General features: G+C 38.1%; 1 protein-coding gene across 1 annotated transcript; it reads left to right on the forward strand.

The window, feature by feature from the left end:
- Positions 1 to 5,869: 5,869 nt before the first annotated feature.
- LOC135211984 (uncharacterized) lies at positions 5,870 to 16,296 on the forward strand. The gene is made up of 3 exons (XM_064245245.1): positions 5,870 to 6,066; positions 13,940 to 14,155; positions 15,914 to 16,296. The coding sequence occupies exons 1-3, from the start codon at positions 5,988 to 5,990 to the stop codon at positions 16,075 to 16,077; spliced, it is 459 nt and encodes a 152-aa protein (XP_064101315.1). The 5' UTR covers positions 5,870 to 5,987; the 3' UTR covers positions 16,078 to 16,296.
- The last annotated feature ends 9,591 nt before the right edge of the window (positions 16,297 to 25,887 follow it).

The following is a 25,887-nucleotide window of genomic DNA, read 5'->3' on the forward strand; positions in this document are numbered from 1 at the left end:
TCTCCCGTGGGAGACAAATATATTGTTCCAAATATTCCTAAAAGTTCTCATTTCTTCAAATAGCGATTGTCATGGATAGATGTTCAATTATAACGAATCAAGAGATATACTTATAGAGTCATCATAAAACTATAGTGCTGTTACATTTCAACTCCGTAGAAAGTTCATATAACAAAACGGAAGTCAAAAGGGAGCCGGATATACACTGATAGGGGAGTCATCATAAAAAACTTTATGTGCTGGTTTACATTTCAACTCCGTAGAAAGTTCATATAAAAAAAACTAATGAATTTTTGTTGTCATGGATGATGGAGAAGAGCCGCGACCGTGTCCCGTTCGCGTTTCCCAAACTCCCCTTCGCCCAATCCAATTAAATGGAACCGTACTTCGATTAGTGCACCCATCAGGCATTACGCATCCATGGACTGTGGTGTGCCACCGCCCCGCTCAACTGACAACCCGTAAAATTCGTTACTGGCATAACTCGAATCCTGTCGCCAATATTAGTTCCGGTGAGCGGCCTCCACGGCTGACTTTTGAAAGCAGATCCCACAATCATTATTTAGGCTTCCAGGGCTGACTTTTGAAAGAAGACCCCCGAAATAAAATCGTTATTTTCGCTTCCAGGGCTGACTTTTGAAAAAAAGACACCCCCCAAATAAATCGTTATTTAGGCTTCAGGGCTGACTATTGAAAGCAGACCCCTCCAAACAATCATTATTAAGGCTTCCAGGGCGGTATTTTGAAAGCAGACCACGAAAAAATCATTATTTAGGCTTCCAGGGCTGATTTTTGAAAGCAAACTCCCCGAACAATCATTATTAAGGCCTTCCAGGGCTGACTTTTGAAAGCAGACCCCCCAAACAATCAATATTTAGGCTTCCAGGGCTGATTTTTGAAAGCAGACCCCCAAACAATCAATTGGTATGTTGATCATCCACCACCCAATCGTCAAACATACCGAATTACAACCCTTTAGCCTCAGCAGTTTTTATTTTATTTACGGTTAAAGTTAGCCATGATCGTGCTTTTGGCAACGCAATAACACAGGCCACCACGGCCGGCTGAAAGTTTCATGGGCCGCGGCTCATACAGCATTATACAGAGACCACCAAAACAGAGCGGTTTTCGGTGGGTTTGATTATTCGCTGTACAGAAAATTCTAATTTATTTTTTTTTATTTGTCGAATCTGCTCTTAAACCATTCCTTGTTGAGAGGGAAACGTTCACCAACCCTTAAATGCAATGAGCTTATTGAATTGAAATCTTTCCGATGCACGCTCGCCGATACAGCCTTCAGCTTGTTCCACTTGCTTCACTACTGGCGTCAAAAATTCACGAGTGAAATCTTGGATTCCATTTGTTAATTAAATAAATAACTTATAATTATCATCTGGGGATTGAGCACTTTGTTATAGTTGGAAATATGGTCAGACGACATATGTTTTCATGTACATCTAACGCCTCTCTCTCTCTAAATAGTATAGGTGCAAAATTTCGTGCAAATCAAAGTCCTACATTCATTTTGAAGGTTTTCTGGACAGACCCCAATTTAAGCGTAGCTTAATGGTTTCACAATTCAGTTTCATTTATTAACTACGTTACCATTATTTTGTGATTATCTTTTATATAGGAACTCAATAAAATTTTGAATGTATATATTATCAATTTTTACTGAAATAAGTTGGTTCAACAGTTAGAAAAAACTCTTATTGTCTGTGAATATGAGGTCTAGTCTATAATTATCAGAGATGTGGGATGTCTCCTAAATTAGCTGGACAAAATCGGAGGATACACAGAACTCAAGGGCTAACCGGCCATGTTGATCTGTGGATTTTGAATCCAGCCACTTTGATTTCGATTACAGTCCCCACAACTAAAGAATGAAGCTTTAGAATCCTGTGACTGAGCCACACTAATCCAGCACCCTGTGGTAGGGGTATAAGAATACTACCACCGTAGGTCCTGCGTGACGTAAAAGGCGACTAAAAGGACAGCTGCCGCCTTGCAGTCTTACTCTTTTAGTAAAAGGCTAGGCCCAACGCCAATAACTGTGGAAACTGCTGCCTTGCAGGTTGACTTATTAGTCAAAGGCGAGGCTCACCGCCAATAACTGTGGAAGCTGCTGCCTTGCAGTTTTGCTTTTTAGTAAAAGGCTGGGCCCACTGCCAATATCTGTTTAAACTGCTGCCTTGCAGTTTTGCATTTCACAAATCAAAAGGCTAGGCCCACTGAAAATAACTGTGGAAACTGCTGCCTTGCAGTTTTTCTAAGATTCAGTAAAAGGCTAGGCCCACCACCAATAACTGTGGTTGAGGACAGCAAGGGCATACGATCGTAAAAATCCCTTTGCCAAACTATAAACCATGCCTGATGTAAGGAAAGGCGCAGCAGGCAACCGACCCTTAAATGTAGGGATAACGGTAGGAAAGAAGAAGAAGAAGACTGAACCACACTAATCCCCTTAAATTGACAGTCAAATACAGAATCTTCAATATTTGGATTAAGGTAAACAGCAAATATATATACCCTGTAGAACTTCCTGAAAACTTTAAAACAAAGAACTTCATGGCAACTCCGCTCCAAATTTTTCTGACGATAAATATGTTGTTGTTCTTTAAGATTAAGCCAGCCTTGTGCTGGCACGGGCTCTTGCTCCTGGAGCAGCTCGTAGCTTAATTATCTGTAAAGATACAAAAACAGTGCTTTTGGCGACGATAAATAGGTTGTCTGGACTTAGTGTATGCTGCCATTTCTTGCACATATTAGATGTTACGACGATAAATAAAGTCAGGCCCATCAAATCGCGGGATAAAAAAACGCAACCTTTGACTTGATATACTTATTCGTGTCTCTGATAAAAACATCAAATCGTAGTTATGGGCACAACTCTGAAGATCAAGAGAATTTGACCCCAAACCCGATTATTTGAGGAAAGTAGCCTGAATTTTTCGCACCGCAAGAGTAACCGGCGCCCAGGGGTTCAGCTGAGTCTCCCGGAAGAATTAGAATTAACAACATAAAATCAGTATCAAAACTAATAAACAGTCATAACAACAGTAACACTGTAAAAATCAACATAATGATAAGCAGCAATGGCATTAACAACAACACTATTTATATTTACAAAAATTCTATTGAAAGTATATATAAGCATGCCCATGTCATTGAAAAAAGTGCCGAAAGCAACTGGTCGACAAGGTGGGGCCAACACCTTGTTTGTTTGTTTGTATGGTGTTTTTACGTTACATGGAACCAGTGGTTATTCAGCAACGGGACCAACGGCTTGACGTGACTTCCGAACCACGTCGAGAGTGAACTTCTATCACCAGAAATACACATCTCTAACCCATCAGTGGAATGACCGAGAATCGAACTCGCGGCCACCGAGGTGGCAGGTCAAGACCACACCGATCACGCCACTGAGGCCTTGTAAGGTAAATGAAATCTGCCATGTTGGCCCCAGAAACTGAGGAAGAGCTGCCAGGATGAATTTAGAAATAAAACGCTCAGTGCGGATAGATTGAGTAAAGACGAAGAAGGCACTTTCCCGATAATCAAGCAAGCAACTTTTGCTTTTTCATCAGCCTGGCCTACACATTTTTCGAAACAAACAGGAAAGTGAACGAAAAAGAGGATAATTGAAAAAGTGGATAATTGCCTGATTGTACTCTCAGGCAAGGGTGGAATGAGCCGAGTTGAATATAGAATTTAGGCCAAAGGCCAAGCACTGGGACCTATGAGATCATTCAGCGTTGAAATGGAAATTGGCAGTAAAAGGTCTGAAAGGTGTAACAGAAGGAAAACATCGCAGTTACACTATGAATCAAGAGTTAGGAGAGGGTGGAAAGTAAGATGAAGAAAGAGAATATGAAAGGAGGTAGAGTAAAAGGAACGAAAGTAGTTGTAGCTAGGGGCCGAAGGCACGCTACAAAGAACCTCAAGTAATGCCTACAATGGGAGATGAGCCTGACCCAAAGATAAATTATGCGTTTGATCCACAACAGACGAGGGGGAATAATTCCTTCAAGTTTCCTTTCTAAGGAATTTTTGTAATTTCTCTCATTTACATGATAAATTCTATTTTCAGCATAGCGAGACTCAGTAAGAATAGTGTTATTTTTATGTGAATGATTTTGTCTCCACATGTTGAATTTGGTCTGTCATGGTAAGCTTGTGTACATGAATCAACAAACCATAGTTGGTCATTTATCCTGAACTTTATTAACTTTCTAGTGGCATACCTTACTAAAATAGCCACCAGCATTTCATTTAACTTCTCCTTGGGACAGATCTGAAATCAAGCGTCTACAATGTTATGTGCCTAACAAGTCCCAATATATCATTGCGTCTACAGTGTTATGTCCCTAACAAGCTTCAATAATGCAATCCGAATTAGCTCTCGATTTCAGACAGACCGTTTTTCCAATGGTGGCACAAGGAATATAATGACTGACAGGTATTTCCATCTCAATGGCACAAAGGTCGGAAGTGCCTATATACTCGCATACCTAGGCCTTGACAACAGCTTTAAGAACTGTGAATATGAAGTTTAACCCTTTACTTCATATTCCTCAATTAGCCTGACAAAATCGGAGGGTACATAGAACTCAAGAATTTACTGTGGCGATGTATCTAGGGCCATTGCATGGTAGGAAGGCCCACTATGTCAGTATGGAGAAAACAATGTCGAGACTTGGAATCCGTCAGTGCCAGATTCTTTGTGACTGGTTATTTTGTTTGTTGGGAACTTGAGGCATCCCTTTTAGCTTTACGCTAAATTAAATCTTGTACTACCAAATTGACTATTGTCCTTCCAGAAGGGTAAAGAACTTTGTATGGTATTTTTACGTTGCATGGAACCAGTGATTATTCAGCAACGGGACCAACGGCTTTACGTGACTTCCGAACCACGTCGAGAGTGAACTTCAATCACCAGAAATACACATCTCTCACCCCTCAATGGAACGGTCGAGAATCGAACTCGCGGTCAACGGGGAGGCACGCCAATACCATACCGATCACGCCACTGAGGCGCTTTGAGAAAGCTATGAATGAGGTAGAATACGTCTCACCAAAAGAAAGCTTTATAGGAGTACAACTGAACTGTTGGAGTTACACTGGCAGTCTATCGAAGCCAGAATAATGTCTAGAATTGAAAAAGAAACCCACAAATTCACTTTGTAACTTGTCTACTTCTAAGTATTTACAAGTTACAAAGTGAATTTGTGGGTTTCTTTTTCAATCTCAGAAGAAAAACTGAAAGAAGTTTTTGTTTGGTTCATAATGTCTAGAATATGCATTATGAATCACCTTGCTATCAAGACTATCCAAAAATATTTGTACGACTTGTGCTTAAAGCACCCAACGAATGGTATAATAAAAAAAACTATCTATAAATGGTTTCAAGTTATCTGAGCGAAGGGGAACTTCGAATGTCAGTTTTGAAGGCTTTAAATTTGCATTCCTGAGGTTGTACAATAACCTCCTAGGGGACTGAAAGGATGTCTTTCACGAAAGAACTAATGACTTAATTCTTTAGTTTATGAGAGCGTGAATGTGACAATTTATATGGAATACGCCTTAAAACTTTCTGCAAAACTGTGCATAAGACAAATGAACAGTGGGTCCCAAGGAACGCCTTCGTTGGAGTGAACCGGAAATACGAAGGTAAGTTTGGGTTGGTTTCGTTATTGGGCTTCCTTTCAATGACGTCACCGAAAAGGCTCTCCCGTTGGTTTTCTAATCTTGATATTTCACAATACTACTTGACCGTTTAAATTAATATAATTGATTTAATATACCTACAAAAATATGCCCCAATTCAACAAAACGTAGTATCTTACAAATTAAATAAAAATAGGCACGAACAATATCATGGCCGGCTTTTGTTGTGGCACGATCAGCTGTTAGTCTGTGTTGATACTGAGGTCGGGCAGACGACGAAATTTTAGAATTGGCGCTTACCATCTATTTTGCGACGCAAAATGGGCTACAGCGATGCTCCAGATGGGGAGGAATGCTTTGAGAAAATATGGACTGTTTCTAAAGCTGGTGGATTTATTGGTAAGTGGGCTGTGAGATATAGGCTAGGTAGTAGTCGAGAGAAGGATAGGTTAGGCCTGCCCTAGTTTGTACGGTAGATTACGGCCGCCTTTGATTCGATAAATTGATACTAAGCGGCCGGTTTAAAAGCAGACAAAAAATACTGGTTAAATCCAAACTATATTTCAACAGGTTATATGCTTGGACCACGGTCAACATAACCCTCAGCACGGGACCTAGGGCTAGCCATGACAACCTAAAACCTCCCCAATAACCTAACCTCATCAAGGGACCTAAGCTAGGCTAGCCTTTCACCCCCCAACAACCTAACCCTCATCAAGGGCACCTAGCCCCCAAACAACCTAGCTAACTAACCTCAAGGGCACCTAGCCCTGACTTACCCTTAAACCCCCCAAACAACCTAGCCCTTATCAAGTCCACCTAGCCCAGACCTACCCTTAAACCCCCCCCCCTCCCCTCAACAACTAGACCTTCATCAGGGTACCTAGCCATGACCTATTCTTTAACCCCCCTCAACAACTTAACCCTCATCAAGGGCACCTAGTCATGACCTAGGTACCTTTAAACCTGCCAAATGTATAGATGGTAACCATAATTCTGTAATTCTGTAGACTAGGCAATAGCTCCACATGTCCTATTACTTTGGCAATTGCTTTTTCCTTTAGTATTTTGCTTGCTTACCAAGAACTTACCATTATTTTTTGTTGGTCGACTGTGATCAACCTCATTAGTTGTATGCTGGCTATCCTGGGATGCTATCGTGCATGCACAGTATAGAGAAGCTTTGGTAAAGACTGGAGTTTCCTTCATCCAGGGGCACTCTAATCGGATAAGTAACACAGCCTGCTGGATTAGGTTAGGTTAGGGTACATTAGGTTAGTATAGGGTAAACAACTGAGACGATCCATCGTCATCGCGCTGGCCAGGCCTTAATCACTAGATATTTAATTGGTGAAACAAGAATACAATTACAACTTTAAGCATACCGCATACCATTCAAAAGATTGAAGTTTCGTCAACATAATGTGATACATGAAAGCCCCATACGAACTAAAATAAGCAGGTGAGCTCTTCGTAAAATATGTTTTCAAGGCAGTTTTGAAATCCAATATGGCTACAATCGCGTGGCTGGCTGTTCTAACCACAGACAATCCACCAGCCTTCCCAGCACTCATTTGAACAATGGTAGCGTATATATGTAACGTTTATTCATCTTACTCAAGATTGCAGTTGTAATCAGCACAATAAAACAACATTTTGTTGCCTATATTAGTGAAAGTATGAAACTTTTCATTCCCGGGGTCATGGTTTGAACTGAATTCATTTGGTGGTTTTATCCTCACTGCCATCACAACTGAAACTCCACAGTGCTTATTTGATTGTAATTATACGCATTTTGGTCTTAATTCACTCCAAATTGCACTTGAACCACTTTGCTGTTCCTGGTTCCTAAGCACTCACTCTGCAAACATAGTTATGAGCAGCAGACAACTTCATGTTTACGAGGTGCAAAGCTTTATTATAATCCCTTAATTGTTTACTTTACTCATTATTTAGTTTAACTTTACTTCAAAATGTTTATTTAATTCATGTCTTAGTCCCTTTTTTGCAACAAAATTAATCCCGAAAAATTAGATATTTCTGAAGTATAAGCAGACAACAGCAAAAAGACTCATCGTTGCCAATCTAGTGGAGCTTCACACATACGCTGATGCATTTATAAACTGTTTCCAGAATTCTAGTTGTCATAGTAATGCAGTAATGATCAAATTGCTGTAATATGTATATATACTACAAATAGATATGCTATTATCACTTATTTCCCCAGTTTTGTGTAAGTCTTATACCCAGTTTGGAGGGTAAACGCATACCAATTAACAACACTGATAAACAATTGAAGAGCGCAAAACGTCGCAAAGAATGCCGTAGTCCCCTTGAATAAGTACGAATAAGTACAGGTTAGAGGACGGGTTTACGATTGTTGTGATGAAAGTGCCCCAGCGTCTATGGGTACAAGTGGTATGCGGATTTAGCACAGGAAATGGGAAGTTTGTCGACATAAGCAACTCCGCAAACATTGAGATGGCGTCAATCTTCTAAACTTCTTTAATTGTAAGTAAAAATTTTGAAAGTGTCATGGAGGTAGTGTGCACTGCGTTGGCCACACTTTTCATTACCCTCTGTTTAAATCTTAAAATATGGCCTTAATTTCTAACTTTGGAGAAAATACTTACTTCGAAAGGAGAGTAGAGGTCTTGAGCTCCTGTTATCACCACCAACAACTCAGGACTGATGACCATCTCCGGTGTCAGGACGTGTTCAAGTACTTTTTCGGAGGGTGGCAAAAACCGCGGTCGTCAGTGAGTTGGCCAGTCCACTCAGTTGTTTACCCTAGTTCTTTTTATAATAGGTTTCCTTAGTCAGTCCCTTATTGAACATGTCTCCCTAATGACATGCACCGAACCATTACCTAACAACAACACGGCAATCCAGTTCTCCAACGTTCCCCCCCCCACACACACACACACACACACACAAAACGCTGCTTTCCCAAAGGGTCCCCAATTATGTTTGGTAGATATGAGGTTAATAATAATTGACCCCCAAAGGGTCCCCAATTATGTTTGGCAGATATGAGGTTAATAATAATTGACCAACAATTAACAACACCATCTCCTTCATCAGCACCACCAACAGCATAAGAAAAATCAATTTCGTAGGTAATAGTTCGTGTGGAAGTGTTAATTAGAAATACCGGTATTTCCCCATTTACGATGGGGTTAGGTTACAAAAACCCCATCGTTTCTAGAAAAAAATTAACTTGAAAATTCCTCAGCCTACACTAGGGTATACAAGGCTCTACTTACGAAGAACTCGAGATACGAAAGCCAATGCGAAAAATTGTACTGCTCTACATACGAAAAGTTTTCAAGATTCGAAAGGTTGTTGCTGTAAAGTCCCGAGATTCTCCCGGACCACCGAGAACAATTTTAAAACTCCCGCGCCAACAACTGAGTAAACTCGCCACCATCCTCCCGCTCTCCCATTGGTTACTAATGCTAGTCACCCCATAAGGTCCTGCTCTCCTATTGGTCAGCATCTACCCCTTGTGCTTTAAGTATTCTATTGGTAAAAGATTGCTGTAAATTGAAAAACTTATTCATGCAATACATTTAATAAAAAAAAAAAAAAACATTAGGTAAAGATAGAATAAGAATAGAAATTTAATGGTTATTATATTGTTTGGTAGTTTCAGTAGTTGAAGAGAGATAATGAAAATTTATGGCTTACTGTGTAAAAGTGATTGCTTGGCGATCGTTCGATACTCGTAAGTGCTGGATGTAAACAGACGTTTGGAAGCTTTTTTTTGTTTGTTTATTTATTTAGTTAATGGTTACTTAATAATTATTTGAAATGAGTACATGCAATACATTTATTCATAAAAAATTGTGAATTAGATATAAAATATAAAATAAAATCAGACTGCCAACAAAATCCGTAATTTTTTAGAATTCTTCTTCTGTTTTATTATTAGTTATGTATACGTTTATGTTTCATTATAGCTGTCAGTAACTCAGTATCTCCATTAGGTAAAGATAGAATAAAGAATAGAAATGAATGGTTATTATACTGTTTGGTGGTTTCATTAGTTGAAGAGAGATACTAATGACAATTTATGGCTTACTGTGTGCTAGGAAAAATGATTGCTTGGCGCTCGTTCGATACATTGTAAGACGGGTAAGAGCTGAATGTAAACAATCGATTGGAAGGTTTGTTTTTTGTTTGTTTGTGTATTATAGTTAATGATTAATTAATAATTATTTGAAATGAGTACATACTGATTATTTATACATTTTATTGGCATATTCTAAGCTTTAAGCTCTTAGGTTTAGATGTCAGAATCATAGACTCGGCTACAGTAGCAACCGCTAACATAGGCTAGGCTTATTGCTAAGGGACATATGCTAAAGTCCTAATATATGCAGTAAAAATGGGGTTGAACATTACATGCAGTTGGATATTACTCAAGTATGTACAGTATTTTGCCTTTTTGGAGTCATATTTCTTCCGTCGTAACCCTAGAACATGTGTTTTAGGCCTGGAAATATTAATTTACTGGGGTGTTTTGGAGGGCTTGGAATGGATTAGCCATTTTACATGTAAAATGTGTTCCAAGATACGAAAAACTCATGATACGAAGGCCGTCTCGGAACGGATTAATTTCGTATCTCGAGGTACCACTGTACAGTAGCCTAGCCTACACTATACCCACAGCCTACAATGATTTTGTGAACATTAATGTATTTTTGCACAGCAACTTCCTTGTCAGTTGTTACTATACATGAGATAATGTGTAGGCTGTGTGTGAACTATAGACCTAGGCTAAGCCAAGGTGTTACACTCATGGTAACCATTTGCTAAAGTCAAATAGGCTATTACAGCTGTATTTAAGATAAAGGTAATAGTAATGACTCTTATTTTACTTACAAAATCCATTTAGACTGTATTATTATATTGATATTTATATATCATCATTAATGTGTATATAAAAAAAAACTGTCCTGCCCGTGGTGAAAAAGTGATTCACAGAATCAGCTAATTCACTCTACTACCAAAAGAATTAGGAAAATTATTATTTTAGTTGCTAAAAGAAACGAATATATGAATTACTGTATCTGTATCACAATAAAATTACAAAACTAAACTTCCAAGAAGTTCATGACTTTTTTTTTTTTTTTTTTTTCTTTACTGTATCATTTTTATTACAAGTTTATTTTATTTAAAGTATTAGCACACATAACAGGAAAGGAAAGAATATTTCATCCTCTAATCACCATAAAAATATTTAAAATGCCTATTCCATAGGTAGGCAAGACAAAACCCAACATGCTTCACCAAGTTCACTAATGGCATGAAATTGTGTATGCATATATATGCACTCTACACACTTGATTGCATTCATATATTTGAATAAAAAACAAAGAGAGAGAGAGAGAGAGAGAGAGAGAGAGAGAGAGAGAATGCAGTAAAAATACAAACAAGAATACTACAGCATAAAATATGAACAAAATAATGTAAGTGTGTGTATTACTGTATTAAATGTAAGCATGTGTGTTACTGTATTAGGCTTTAATGTAAATGTGCCTCAGTTCTCTCTCTCTCTCTCAGTACTGTATGTACATATCCTTTAATGAAATGAATTACTGACCAGTATTGCTTTCTAACTAAGAATCCATTGGAACTGCTGACCCTATCGCCAACTCGATTAACCATACAATGGACAGAAGCAGGAAAGATTGTAGCTTTTCCTTGGGTTGTCCTGGATAGGAACAATGTGCTAAGGGACCTACTAAACAGGAGGTATTGTATTCTGCCTACAGAAGGGTCTTTCAATTTTCAGCTATGTCAGTTTCTATAAGAACCTTAAAAAATCTGAATGTAGGCATACACATAACTTGGAACAAAAAGTTACCAATATTTAGCTTACACTTCTAAAGTCTTCTGACTGATTTAGTGGAAGTTTTTTCAGCAATATTAGCTGCTTATGAACCATTACATCCCTCAGGCATGAGAAAACTTGGTAGCAGCCTTTAAGCCTAAAGGGACATGTTGGTTTCAGCTATTAGGCTTGTCTGAGGACACAGACATCTAGATGTCTTTCAAGGTGTTAAGTTGGAGTTTCCCCAGTCTCTGGTATGTACTTTACCTTGGTTAATGCTAGGAAGAAAGCTACAAGCTTTGTTAGTTTAGGTATGCTTTGCTATAGACAAGGCAATTAATTTTGTCTTATTTTGGGCTAAGTATGGTTTTGGGTTAAGGTCTGGTTAAGGTCTTACCAATAACAGTATCCTTACCCAGCTTGGAATCACTGAAGACTGAGGAAGTTGACCCCTTGGGGGTCCAGTAAGGACTTTTAAGAATGGTTTGAATTGCACTATAAATATTAAAGGTGATGTAAAGGTCGTATGGATAGTGTTCGGAAGTCAGAGCTTCCAATGAAGAGGAATATAATGTCCTCCTCATTAGGTCTTTTTGTTAAGGACTCTCATGGTCATTTTTATCCCTAATGGAAGGCAAACCACTTAACATGGGAGCAATGGCAAAAGCTTTTAAATTTGGAAAGAACTCATCCTTAGATAAGTTATTGAAGTCACTCGGTGGCAGGGTAATACCGTACTATTTCCTATGATTTATCTACATGGTGCGGAGATGAAATACAATTATTTCCGAGTATTAACTCCTCTGGTTTGTGCAGGGGATATTATTTCCTGAATAGATTGGTTACTTTCTTTTAGCCTATATCTTTTTAAAACTGGTTGTGGTTTTTGTGTTGAGGATCTCGCACCTGAGTGACAGTCCTCTAAGGCAGCAGTAATGGCCGATGGATTGAATTCACTGGAAAAACAACACTTGTTTTGTACTTAATATTTTGTTACTAAGTAGCCTTTAAAGTGTTGACTGATTTCCACTTTGCCCACTGCCCTTTTCAGAGATGAGAAATTACTGGCTGTGTATCATGCTGCAGTGTCGGGTATGCAGTGGGAGGTTGATATCCAAGTCAATGGCTCCTGTGTGCTTGTTCCATATGAATAGGTTTTAACTGAAATAAATAATAATACAGGCGGTCCCCGGGTTACGACGGGGATTCCGTTCTTGAGACGCGTCGTAAGCTGAAAATCGTCGTAAGCTGGAACATCGTCAAAAATCCTAAGAAAATCTTACTTTTAATGCTTTGAGTGCATTGAAAACTATGTAAACTGCATTCTTATGGCATTTTTCATCAAAAAAACCTTCAAATATTGATTATTTTGCATTTTTGGTGTCATAGTTCATCTCCCAGATGAGCGTTGTAGGCGTCGTAACCCTGGAAATAACGGGGTTACGACGCTTTTCAATTATATTCATCAGACATTATTTCCAGGGTTACGATTCCTACAAAGCTCATCTGGCAGATGAAATATGACACCAAAAATGCAAAATAATCAATATTTGAAGGTTTTTTTTTATGAAAAATGCCATAAGAATGCAGTTTACATAGTTTTCAATGCACCCAAAGCATTAAAAGTAAGGTTTTCTTAGGATTTTTTACTATGTTATGGCTTACGACGCGTCTCAAGAACGGAACCCCCGTCATAACCCGGGGACTGCCTGTAATAATTACCTCTCCAGTATACAATTTGCCCTCCCTACCTCCCTGCATTCAAAGTGGTCATAAGTAGACTGACTAGCTGAGTGTTTGAACTAGTCAGTCCCCTGATGGGAGGCGGGGGAAGAAAATGGATAGAAAATAGATATTAATAAAAAAACCAAGTGTTGTTTTTTTATTTAAATCTGTCGAACTACCACTGGCATGGAAGTAAAAGCTATATAATGGAAGAGGTAAATAATTGAAAGAATAATTCTTAAATGCATTATTTATATTCTCCAATAATAAAACATTAATAAGGAGAATGAATTTCCAGGACTCTTGAGAAATATTGCCTTTTTTTAATGTTATGGTACTATAAGTATTTAAAGAATTATTACAGTAGTATATAATCACTGTCTGCTAGCGTAAATTTCCTAAGATTTATTCAAATTAGAATGCACAGCGCATTTCAAGGGAAAAAATTTTTAATTTTTTCGGGTGTTGAAGTGTATTGGTACAAAGTATTTCCAAGAAAAATGAGTTCAAGGATGTTATAATGTAATGGTTGTCACCATTGCTATCAGGTTCAGGGCAATGACAGGTGTTATCTGGTTATATAAGTCACTGATAGTTCATGCTTCATTTTCTGTTTTATTTGGGGGCAAGGATTGGCTGTTATATTAGGTATACTGTAGTACTGTATACTTTGATCATGTCAAACTAATTATTCTCTTATGCTTACAGGCGTGATGTTATCAACATATGATGTGCTGATGTACACCAAGCCCCAGGGATATGTACCAACAATTGCAACATACTTGAAGAGTACTGTGCCAATGGTAGCAGCTGGGGCAACATTTGCAGCTGTGACATGTGCTGCATGCAATATTCGTAAAAAAGATGACAAAATTAATTACCTCCTTGGAGGGGCGTCAGCTGGTAGCATATTTGGAGTAGCCAGTAAGTCTTTTTGGTATTATCTTATGAGTATATAGCATATGTTAATAGCTTTTTGTTCCTACACAAATACAACCCTTCGTTCTTTACATAGGATTTAGCTTGCAAACGCGAGCTGAAACAGCAGCTTAACTTTCAGACAAGGTCATTAATCACTGATGGGTAAAGGAAACCCCAACCACCCGTCTGACTTGCCTGCACTCCACTTTGTTTCCAGGGGCAGTCATGTGAAAATATCTCCACACTTCTCTGCCTGATTTGCTGTTCGCTGTCAATGTCTTTTTCTTATTTGAATTATATATTATTGTGAGTGTTTAGGTACTGTACAGGGAAGGTTAGGTCATGTAGCCAGTTCCCTTGTCTTTTTGTAGATTGACTGGATGCCCGTCTCCCTCTCTCTAGGCAGAGTGAGGAGGGATAGACAATGAAACCAACCTGTTGGTTTTCTTAGCAAGTTTTATTGTCTCCATCACTTTAGTCCTTGTGAAGGGGGGAGACAAGAATTCATGTTCAAGAATGCTATGTCTTTTTTTCAGTGTTGCTAAATCAAGTCAAGTCAGAGTCAAATCATGATCATTTGCCATTATTTTAAAGTAAAACTTGACATCTTTCATGCTATAAGCACATTTTTTGATATCCTTAAAATTCTTTTGCCCTGTCTTATTTGCAAGACATCAAATTTTGTTTGAGAATTGTAAACCCCTTAGTTCCAACATCGTGGCTGGGATGATTTTCTCATTTTCCTTTCTCTTCCATCTGTTGTTGTTAGGAAATCCTGGTGTTGGCTTTGGGGACATGAAGGTACACAGTATGCAAGAGCATGCCTTCATATATGAAGTTAGTCATTGTCTTTAGTTTTGGACTCTCAGTTATGAGCTCACAACCCTGTAACAGGAGTAGCCACTACTCTAAGAGATAGTTCTTTTTCCCTTGCAACGATCCTCTGACAAGTCTCGCTACGTGGACCTCACACCTTGCTGTGGATCCACTGTCTGGCAATAGTACTTACCAGGAAGGACCATACAACAGGCAAGAATGTTTAAAAGCATTTTTCTGCTTTTAAAAAAAGGTCTTAGTTTGCTTGGCTGAACAGATGTTTTCCTGGATACTCTAACTCACCACCATCATTTAGTATGGTAGTCACCTAACTTAAATTGTTTAAGTTTTAACCCAAACATTGAAAAGTTTTATGATAAAATTAATTTCTCTTCAATACCCGACTTACAAACGAGTTACGTTCCAGATGGGCATTCATATCTTGAATTGTTCATAAGTTGGTTTTTATGTAGTGCATATTTTCTTTTCATGTTTACATTCCCGAGTTAACTCGGGAGTCATACATTATACTATTTTCATTGTATTTTTAATAATACAGTATTTACAATGAGTTACTTTGGATATTAGAAAGGTCAAAATTAGAAAATATTTAGATTCATGTAACATTCAAAATTTAGTACTATATGACTTTGGAAAGAATTTCATGTGAAAATAAATTTTCTGTGTTTTTGTTATATATAAACAGTTGGTATGTGTAAATTTCACTCACTACCTTATGCCCCAAGCAACCATATTATACATGTGTTAAATAAATTTGATCAGATTTTTTTTGTTTATAGTTGTGTATATCCTTAATTACCCTAGCATAATATTCATGCTTATTTATTCCTTTTTTAGAACAATTTTTCAGATTGATACTTCTTGTTCAATTTTAAAATCCTTCCTTCTAGACAAAAAATTATGATTTTAATCTTCTCTTTGCAGCTCGATCTGTCAAAGTTGGAGTGCCTGTTGCATTTTTCCTGAGTTTGGCTGCAGCAGTGTACAAGGACTCCCTACAAAATGGATGGGAACCTTTTCCATATAGGGAACATAAACGAGGTTTTAACCACACATATTTTGATTTTACTCTCGGTAGTCAGAAATGATTGTCAGAATGATCATGCAACATATGTTAAAGAAATCTTACTTGTATTTATCCTAGGTCATTGTTGTTTAAATATGCAAGTTTGAATATAATGATCAGCCAGCCCAAGTAAGTTTTTGATTCGGCTGTTTTTCTTGTAAGGGATATGAGCTGTTAGTTTATTAATTTAAAATATTTTGTAAAAAAACAGAACTGTAAATAAATAATGTGTCCAATCATGCATTTTGGTGTTAATCTTTTTTTTTTTTTTTTATGTTGGTTGCAAGTTCACCCCACAACTCATAAGTTCCCTAATACACCAGATCTTTGTTGGATTGAGGAGGAGACACTTAAATGGTGCAGGGAAGAACAGAGTGATGGCAGTTATGCAAATTTTCCTCCCGTGGAATTCCTACTATATCTTCTTTTCTTTTCTTCTTTTTTTTCATTCATACAGTAGACGCATATTTACGGGGGATGTGTACCAGACGCCCCCACAAATACTTGAAACCACTCTATAAACACTTAGAAATACCTTGTTTGATGATTAAAACACAAAAACCCTCTAAAAATGTTTGTACCCGAGTATTTTAAGTTTTATCACAAAAAGTGCATATTGTGACAAAAATATGAAAATACAGTCTGCGATTAGACGGAGTGGACTACTGTTTTCTCTAGTCTTTGTGATTGGAAATATGTACTTCCCATGCTTAGCAATTTTCTGACCCAGTTTGCTACACCTAGTGTTGCTAGTTCAAGTCTGTAGTTAAAATCGCTGTTTCTGTGCATCGATTTTTGTACCTTGCTGCAGGACAAAGGAGCGACAGAACAAGAATTACCCAACATGTCTTCCTCTTGGAGCAAAGAGAACAGATTAGTGCTTGTTTTTTAAGGGTGATCCCATCCCAGGCCATATTTCCTTAGTAACGTAGGGTTAAAGCTTTTATTTTGTTAAATCTTTCCAGGTTCTGGGAACAACTCAGTGCTTATATGATCGCATGTGTTTGCATTTACCCAACACCCTAGCAATGCGCTTTCTCATACTTTATCTCCCCGTGGTGGTGGAAGAGAACAGGAATCCCAAAGTGTGCCATCGCGTGAAGAAGTCTCTGCACTTCTATGCCTGACTGCTGTTTGCTTTGTTTTCTTTTGTTTTTGTTGATATAGTTTTGAGAGATTACAGTTTGTGATATAATACAGGGAACAATTGTAATAATCAATAATAGAAATGTACTAATAAATATATTGTACATATGTATTAGACTAAAATGATACAAGGTTGTGTGCATTATATATACAGCACAGTACTATGATGTTCAAGTTGCAAAGTAAACATCTTCCATATAAAATTAGAATTGTGGGGTGACAAAGTAATGTGCCTAACCCTTACCATGTAATAATTGCAGTACAAATATAAATATATATGTATGTATATATATGAGCACAACAATTAAAAAGCAAAAATGTACTAACAGCATACTGTAGATCAAATGATCACATAACACATGAAACTGGTGAACAAACTTGCATAATATGTGGTCAGAATCAGTATACAAAGTGAGAAGGTTGTGTGCATTATATATACAGCACAAAACTAATAATATTTCAAGATATGACTGGATGTCTACAAGAGAAGCTCCCCATATGGGGATAGTGCCATCAGTGCACCTCTCATGGTCCACTGTAGGTATTACTTCAAGTTGTTTGCAGTGTCCCTTCAGTCCTAGCTGTAACTGCATGCCCTTTCATTACTTTTACTGTACCTCCCCTCACATTATCTTTCTTCCACTTACCACCCTCCTAATAATTGTTTCATAGTGCAACTGCAAGGTTTTCCTCTTGCACCTTTAAAAGCTTTTTACTCCTTTCAACTTCCTTTCATTCTCTTCATTCATATTTCAGACCTCTCTTTGTTCCTATCAGGATATGAACTTACACTTTCATAAATGGAGTATCTCAAGTATATCACATGCTTTGGCTGCTATTGACTTATAAAAAAAAAGTCTTATTGGGTAGGCCCAAGCACCTTTTGACCTGTGATGACTTAGCTCATCCAGCACCTCTTGACCTGTGATGAATTAGCTCATCCAATGTGTTCCCAGCCACTCTCGTGAACAATTCTTACCAAGTGTCAAACTACACTTTGTGCATGATCATCATGTGTGCGGCTTATTTTCTGTGTTGCTTGGGCCAGGGTTTTCCCTTACCAACTCTGGGTGTTGCAAGTAGCCTAGTATTTTGTATTTACAGTGTTATTTTTGTGAGATTCAGTGTTTCGTTGGCTTTTTTTCTTTGTTTACTGTGTAAAGGCCACATGAATGATTCCTTTGTTAGAGGGCTATCCCAGAAGCGAAGCCTAGTCTGTCACTGTGTTTGGAAAAAAAAAAGTTCTTCAACAAGTTCATGTCTCCTGTGGCTTTAGATCTGAATTCTACATGCATCTTTTGTTGTAGAAGAGTATGCTGGAGATTACACACGAAAGGAGTGTGAGGCTACGCCTAAAGGTGTTAGTATTCTCCTGAAGGAACTGGGGTGCAAACCTGAGCAGCAAGTGTATTTTGAGAAACTGGGGAACAAGAAGAAGGAAAGCATGGAACACAACAACCTTCTTGAGGTGAAGCTTGTGTGCTTGGCCCTTCAACACTTTCAGGGCCAGCTGATGGGACACCTGGCAGTCTTAATGAGCGATAACACCTCAGTAGCGGATTACAAGGAGGGAGAGACTTCATCACCTGAACTTTGCGAATTGGCCATAAGATTAAATAAATGGCAGGAAGTAGTGGGGTTGACCTGACAGCCAGGTACATTTTGGAAAGAACAATGAAGCAACTTATCAGCTCAGCAAGAAAGAGGCAATTTTAGGCACAGAGTGATTCCTACACCAGGAGGTAGTGAATGCCCTGAAGAAGGTCTGAGACAGTCTGACACTCAACCTTTTCACCACAGCCAAGAATGACAAGACCCCACTCGACTGCTTCGAGGTCCCAGCTGAAGAGGAGGATGCAAGATACGTTCCAGCATCCGTGGGACAATGTGGATGTTTATGCCTTTCCACCCTTTGGTCAGCTGAGAAGGGTCCTGAGCTACCTTTTCATGTCCCAGAGTCTTCAAATTATGCTGTTAGCAACCTAGTAGCTTCAAGCAGAATGGTACACAGATCTAGTGGAACTAGTGGTTGATGTCCCACTCTCCTTGTCTGGGAAAAAATGGCAGATACCATTGGGCAGTGTGCTCCCTCTACCTACACGGTTGGAGACCATACATACAGTAACTACTCCAGAAGAAGGGCAGTTGGAGCAGGACTGCAGAGGTAATCTCGGATACTCGGTGACCTTCCTTCTATGGAGTCTACCAGTGATTGTGCTGTCCAAGATGACCATTCTCCACTCAAAACTTCTTTAGGAGAGGTGGCAGATTTCCTAGTGTTCCTATGGCAGAACCACCTCTCAGTAACTACTGTAAGGGGTTACAGATTGGACCTTGCTCAAATGTTTAGACTTAAGGGGTCCCGGATGGACCTGTCCAACTCTTATAAGGGGCCTAAAAGAGAATGGCCATGAGGAAGGTGTGGCATGGATTGTAGCCACCATGAGAGGCCTGCCCTCCAAGCCCCAGAAGGTGGCAAGTGACGGATTTAATTTTAAAGACTGTGCTCCTCCTAGTCCTGGCCTCTACTAAGAGAATAGGTGAAATTTGTGGCCTTTTATACAAGGTCTCACATCTAGACAGAAGGGTTCATGGCATAGACACACAAACCCTCGGTCCAATACCTTAAATTTGAGAGGTTCTTCATCCCTTCTTCAAAGGATTTTGTGGAGTTGTTACTGTGCACAAACATTGGGGGACTGGGGCCACCACTCACCTATAGGAAGAACCACTCAATCCTCCAGATGTTGAAGGCTGGAGTGTCAAAGTGGCTGTTGACATTTTTGTCCTTCTAGAGATTTAGCCCACAAATCCTTGTACTTGGCAATTCCTTAAGTTCAAGAGGTTTCCCATCCCTTCTTTGAAGAATTTTGTGGAGGGACAGGAGATGTTACTGTGCCCAGTCAGAGCTATAAAGCCCTACATGAGTAGGATCTCCCACCCACAAAGACCAGTGTGTACAAAGCTGTTCATTAGTTTGGGGAGGACAAAGGAGATATCAAAGACCACCACCTCTTTCTGACTATGGAAGGTTATCACTAGGGTATACTCTGAACAGGACTGAGGTACTCCTCCACGAAAAATGAAGACCCATGACATCGAGGGAATGGGGCCACCACTCGCTTATAAGAAAAACCATTCAATCCTCCAGATGTTGAAGGCAAGGGTGTGGAAGTGCAGTAGACCTTTATAGCCTTCCAAGTCCAGCATTTAGCCAACAAATCCTTATACACTTTTACCCAGGGTCTGGTGGTGGCGGCAGCCTCACAGTTGATGTAAGGGGGGTCCAAGTCCTAATAGGACGGGCTCTGCCTGAGGAGCACAGCCCTAACTTAAGAGAAACTCCCAGCAGGTGGTGGCGAGTACTGTAAATAAGCTCTCCCTTCTATTTTATTTAAGTACTTACAAAGCAATCAGCCTCCAACCTGAGGGTGAAGTTTCATAGTATGAAAGTTTAAGTTTGTATCCTTGTAGAAAAATATCAAATTTTAATTCATTTTTATTTTTTCAAAGTATACATAACCATAGCTTTCATAACTTTACCTGACTAGACTTGGGAGACGTCTGCAAGCAGTGGACAAAAAATTAGGCCAACACACTACAAGCCAGTGTGGGCGATGCACCAAGATACTTCTATTATGAAAGTCATGGTTTGTATACCTAGAAAAAAATACAAGTTACCTTAAATTTGGTATATCTTCCCTTTTTACTGTCCAAATTGTAGAGAAGGGATGACTTTTCTGTGATAATAGTTAATCCTCAAAGCCAATAGTAGTTGTAGAATTAGTCTTTGGATTCAAGGTCTTGGTTTTAAGGTCTTGGTTGTTTCTGGGAGTAAGACTATTGGCATTCTGTTTGGTTTGTCTATCAAAATGGTTAGTGTGGGGATGGTTGTATTTACATAATGCTTTCAGTCCCATCAAGCAGGTTTGCATTTGAGTCACTAATCATGTTGGTGCCATCCCATTAGGGTAGGGTAGGGAGTGGACATTTTGAGTTAGTGCTCACTATTGTCATTGGAAGGATGGACAACATGATAGGCTAATAGCTTCCCCTTGACATTTCCAGTTTCTTTTCATTTAAACATATGGAAAATAAGACGAAATAAAAAATTCAAGTTTTTTTTGTATGGCTAAAATATAAATTTGTATCCCTGGATCCCATGACCCTTTAAAAAAGATGACCTCAAGCAAGACAACGGAGACTCCCCAAGACATAACACTCACTGCCACCGGAACACCAAGTTGGACACAATACTGGTGTTAATGCATGATTAAGAGTGCTTTGACCCATACATTTGTCGACTCCTTTTTGTTATTAGGAAGTGCATCTTTTTGTATTAGAAAGAGCATCTTTTTTAAGTTATTTTGGTAAAGTTCAGTATCCTCTTGGCAAAGGCAGCTCTGACTGCAATGCTGTTTTCGAATCATGAACCAGCTAAAGAAAGTAGACTATTTCAATGAACATTCTATCAATGGATTCACTTTAAGAACAAAATTTTTTACATAGAAAATCATAAGGAGAACCCTTATGACTTTAGCTCAAGAGGCAAAGAAAGTAAAGTGGGAAGCAGCATCCCCAGTATGGTTTGTTACTACCTACAAAGAAGGGCCAAAAAACCACACATTAAGGCCACTGAACTTTAAGAAATGAAAGCTTTCTATTATCTCAGAAGGTAGTGCTAAAAGATAAGGGAAAACATCCATATCAAATCACGAGTTAGAACTCAAACGAAGCTGTTTAGCAACTTTAAATCCCCTTAAATTAGTAACCTGCATATAGTCTCCCCTCATAAATCCTGTAACATGACTAGGGGAGTAATTTATTCACGAATTCCAGGACACAGACATAGACAGATGTCAATCAAAAGTGTATGAAGTAAAGAAATTAGGAGGCATCATTGGAGGAATTCTCTATTGTAATAGCAGTTACGTCTTAAATTACAGCTCATTTGGAGATCACATGAGGGTAAACAGGTACGTATAGGTCTAGTCCAAGTCAGTACCACAATTATCTTGAATATGGACATATGAAATTTTCACTTTCAGGTACAGAGAGATGTGTTATCTGTTCTATGATTCATGAAGTAATTATGAATATCCCAAACTTGCCCATGACAAAAGTTACGGCAAGATATAGTGGCAAATGCCGAAGTAGAGCACATCAAGGCCAGAAAATAGATAAAGGGGCCTAATGAAAATACAAATACCTCTTATTAGTCTGATGTGTAGTAAATATATCAAACATGATAAATGATAAAAAAAAAATGAGTCCCAAATGCACTTTATATATCAGCAGTTCTTAACCTGGGGGTCATTTGGGGTTTCTCGGGGGGTTACAAAGGGTTCAGGAGAATACAATTTATTTCCATATACAGGCAGTCCCCAGGTTACGACGGGGGTTCCGTTCTTAAGACGCGTCGTAACCCGAAAATCGTCGTAAGCCGGAACGACGTTCTTGAAAACATGTCCACAGGGAAAATTTCACTAATTTGCAATTTTTCTTTGGGCCGTATCTCTAAAATTATCACTAATTTACTTTTTTCATGTGCAACACTGTGTATTCACAAATTACTGTATATTTTCATTAAAATACAAGAGAGAGAGAGATTACATAAAACCATTAAATTCGTTGACCATTGTATGGCATTGTTAAGCTCCGAGTGTCACTGGAGTTATGAGGTAGGGAAATTGATACAGAAAAAGACGAAGGGAAGAATTTTCTTTTGAAATTAGTTATCGTATTATTACTACTTCTATTATTATTATTATTATTTGAAAATATAATAAACACGTGCATCTACCATAAAAATTCTCTCATCTCAGTAAGAAAGAGGAATTATCCTTACAAGTGAAATGGAAAGGTCATTTTCATCTCTTTAAAATACGACCATTATGAATTTTGTAATTAAAGTTTTATTATTATTATTATTAATATTATTATTATTATTATTATTATTAAATAACTGAAATTATCAATAAACATTTTACATACTAGTACCATAAAAATTCTTTCATCTCGGTAAAAGAGTGAGCGAGAGAGAGAGTGTTTATCTCTCTCTGTTCTCTCAAAAAATACTTATAACGCTTCCAGTGAAAGAGAGGGAGGGAGTTACCACTATGACACATTATTATCTTGTGTGGCAAAAGAGAGAGAGAGAGAGAGAGAGAGAGAGATTAACCTTAATTAAAAGTGACATGGATAGATTAGTACGTATTGTATTTCTTTTAAAATACTATCACACATGAATTTTGTAATTACAGTTATTGTTATTATTATTATATTATTATTTGAAAGTATTAAAAACAAATAGTACAAGTACATAAAAAATCTCGAGTCTCAGTAAATGAGAGGGACATTTCATGAACACATGATTGCAACACTGCAGCTCTTCCCCCTCCTGGCTGCCACAGAACTTGATATATCTGACAGTTTTAGTACCTGGATCTCGAGAAAAGGTTACTGGAAGAAGACTGGGATTTCCTTCATTCTTCCATAATTTTTTAAATATAAGCTAAAATCTTACTAATTCACTATGGTATTTTCTTTAATGAATTGATATTATTGCTGTATAAATTAATATTAATATTTGAAAATAGTAAATCATTTATTTATCATACAAAAAAACATACATCTTTGTAGTAGAGAGAGAGAGAGAATTATTAACATCAAAATACACTAATTAGTGATTATTTTCGTCGGAAAATACAAAGAGAGAGAGAGAGAGAGAGAGAGAGAGAGAGAGAGAGAGAGAGAGAGAGAGAGAGAGAGAGAGAAACTGTGTTAAACTGTAAAGGATTCTTATCATAGTATGCGTTTTTTAAAAGCGTCGTTAACTCGGAGCGTCAGAAGCGTCGTCGTAACCTCGGAACAAGCGTTGTAACCCAGGGCAGATTTTCAATGAATATTTAAGAAAAAGCGTCGTAACCTCGGAACGTCGTAAGCCGGGGACCGCCATTTGGATTATCAAGGTGTTGCCAGTCGAGCACTGCTCCTTGCTCTAACAGACTTGTGGCTGTAAAACAATTTCAACCTTCCCACAGAGTGAATGAGAAGTAAGTTTTGTTATTTGTGTGATGTTCAATTGTTCTGTGGAATCTGCAATGTTCTGGCATTTGTAGAGGCTCTTTGGAATTTTTCAAGGTTTTATTCATGGCATTTTCATTAAACCATGGTCTTCCTATCATTTTGTTTTATCTTACCTTTTCACAAGGTTCCCCATTTCAAAATTTATTACTATAGGGGTTACAGTAATATCCTAAAGAGTCTTGGGGGTCATAGGATGAAAAAGGTTAAGAATAAGAACCGCTGCTATAGATCAATCAAACCCATATGATATACTATCACAAATGGAGCTTGAAGAACTCAACCAAAACATCATTGAAGAATTAGCAGACAATCACCAAAACAATATTTTCGAACTTCAAGACAATAAAAAAAACATTAGAAAGAAGTCCTCCTACAAATAAACACTAACATTTTTAACAAGTATAATGAAACTAATACATTTGACAACAATATTAATACTAATATGAAAAGACATCAAGAAACAAAGACATCAGCTGATATCAAGAAACAAAGTCAGTCAACATCACAAATAACTAACCAATCAATAGAGCCCTACCTCAAAATTAAGATCCCCGTGGTGGGGGGGGTTGCCATCAGTGCACGTCATGCAATGAACTGTAGGCATTACTGAAGGATCTTTGCAAAGTCCCTTCCACCCTTAGCTGAAACCCCCATCAATCCTACTACTGTACCGCCATTCATAATCTGATTTTCTTATTACTTTCCATCCTCTCCTAACAATTACTTCATGTGCAACTGCAAGGTTGTCCTCCTGTTACACCTTGTAAACCTTTTTGCTGTCTATTTTAGTTTCAGCGCTGAATGATCTCATAGGTCCCAGCGCTTGACCTTTGGCCTAAATTCTATTCAAAATCAATACATCATTGAAATTATGTATCTAATTTGAACTCTGACCTTTTATTTTGTTCAAGTTCTCTTTCCTTCCTAAATGAGAGGGTAGGTCTTTTTTTTTGTATAAGTAATTTCCCTAGATAGCTTTCTTCTCTGTAACTGGCAGATGTATGGGTAGGAGAAAACACGAAAATAAATGGTTTGCTTATAAAGAGAAACCTCACAATCCATAGTTCAAAGGAGAATTTCATTTGCCATCCCATTGCTTTCCTACTCTATCAGTTTAAATATCTTTAATGAATCCTAGGAAAAAGCAAAATCTAATAATTGAAATCGGTTAAGGAATTCTTGAACAACCTTAACATCACGAATATTCTTCCTTTCATGTTCCTCTGCCGTTTATTTGATCCTAATGGGAGTCTAAAAATGAGGAAAGGTCTTCCCAATTTTGCACATGTTTCATTATTTTTCATATGATATATGATTTTGTTATTTATGTTAAGGCATCCTTTCCACTGCAAGCTTGTTAGGGATGCCCCATTTGTGTTCTGTAGTAAATATTTTGTATAGGCTGTGATATCATACACAACAGTAAAACTTAAATAAAAAAAAGCATAACTTGATTTTAGCTTTTGCCAGTCAGTCTATTGCCTTGTATCTGTCGCCCAGGAAAGACTAATCCTGACCATCTGGCCTCCCTCAAATAGGCTAATAGGCCACTGACAAGTTATCACCATCGAAACGTAATCTCATACTGATAAGATTA

The sequence above is a fragment of the Macrobrachium nipponense genome, chromosome 40 (assembly GCF_015104395.2).
Source record: "Macrobrachium nipponense isolate FS-2020 chromosome 40, ASM1510439v2, whole genome shotgun sequence".
NCBI classification, from domain to species: Eukaryota; Metazoa; Arthropoda; class Malacostraca; order Decapoda; family Palaemonidae; genus Macrobrachium; species Macrobrachium nipponense.

Excerpts from the sequence above, each read along its gene's own strand:
- LOC135211984 (XM_064245245.1), top strand. The coding sequence starts at position 5,988 with ATGGGCTACAGCGATGCTCCAGATGGGGAGGAATGCTTTGAGAAAATA. Across the intron at positions 6,067-13,939 it reads TAAAGCTGGTGGATTTATTG|GCGTGATGTTATCAACATAT; the intron begins GTAAGTGGGCTG and ends TTATGCTTACAG. Across the intron at positions 14,156-15,913 it reads TAGCATATTTGGAGTAGCCA|CTCGATCTGTCAAAGTTGGA; the intron begins GTAAGTCTTTTT and ends TTCTCTTTGCAG.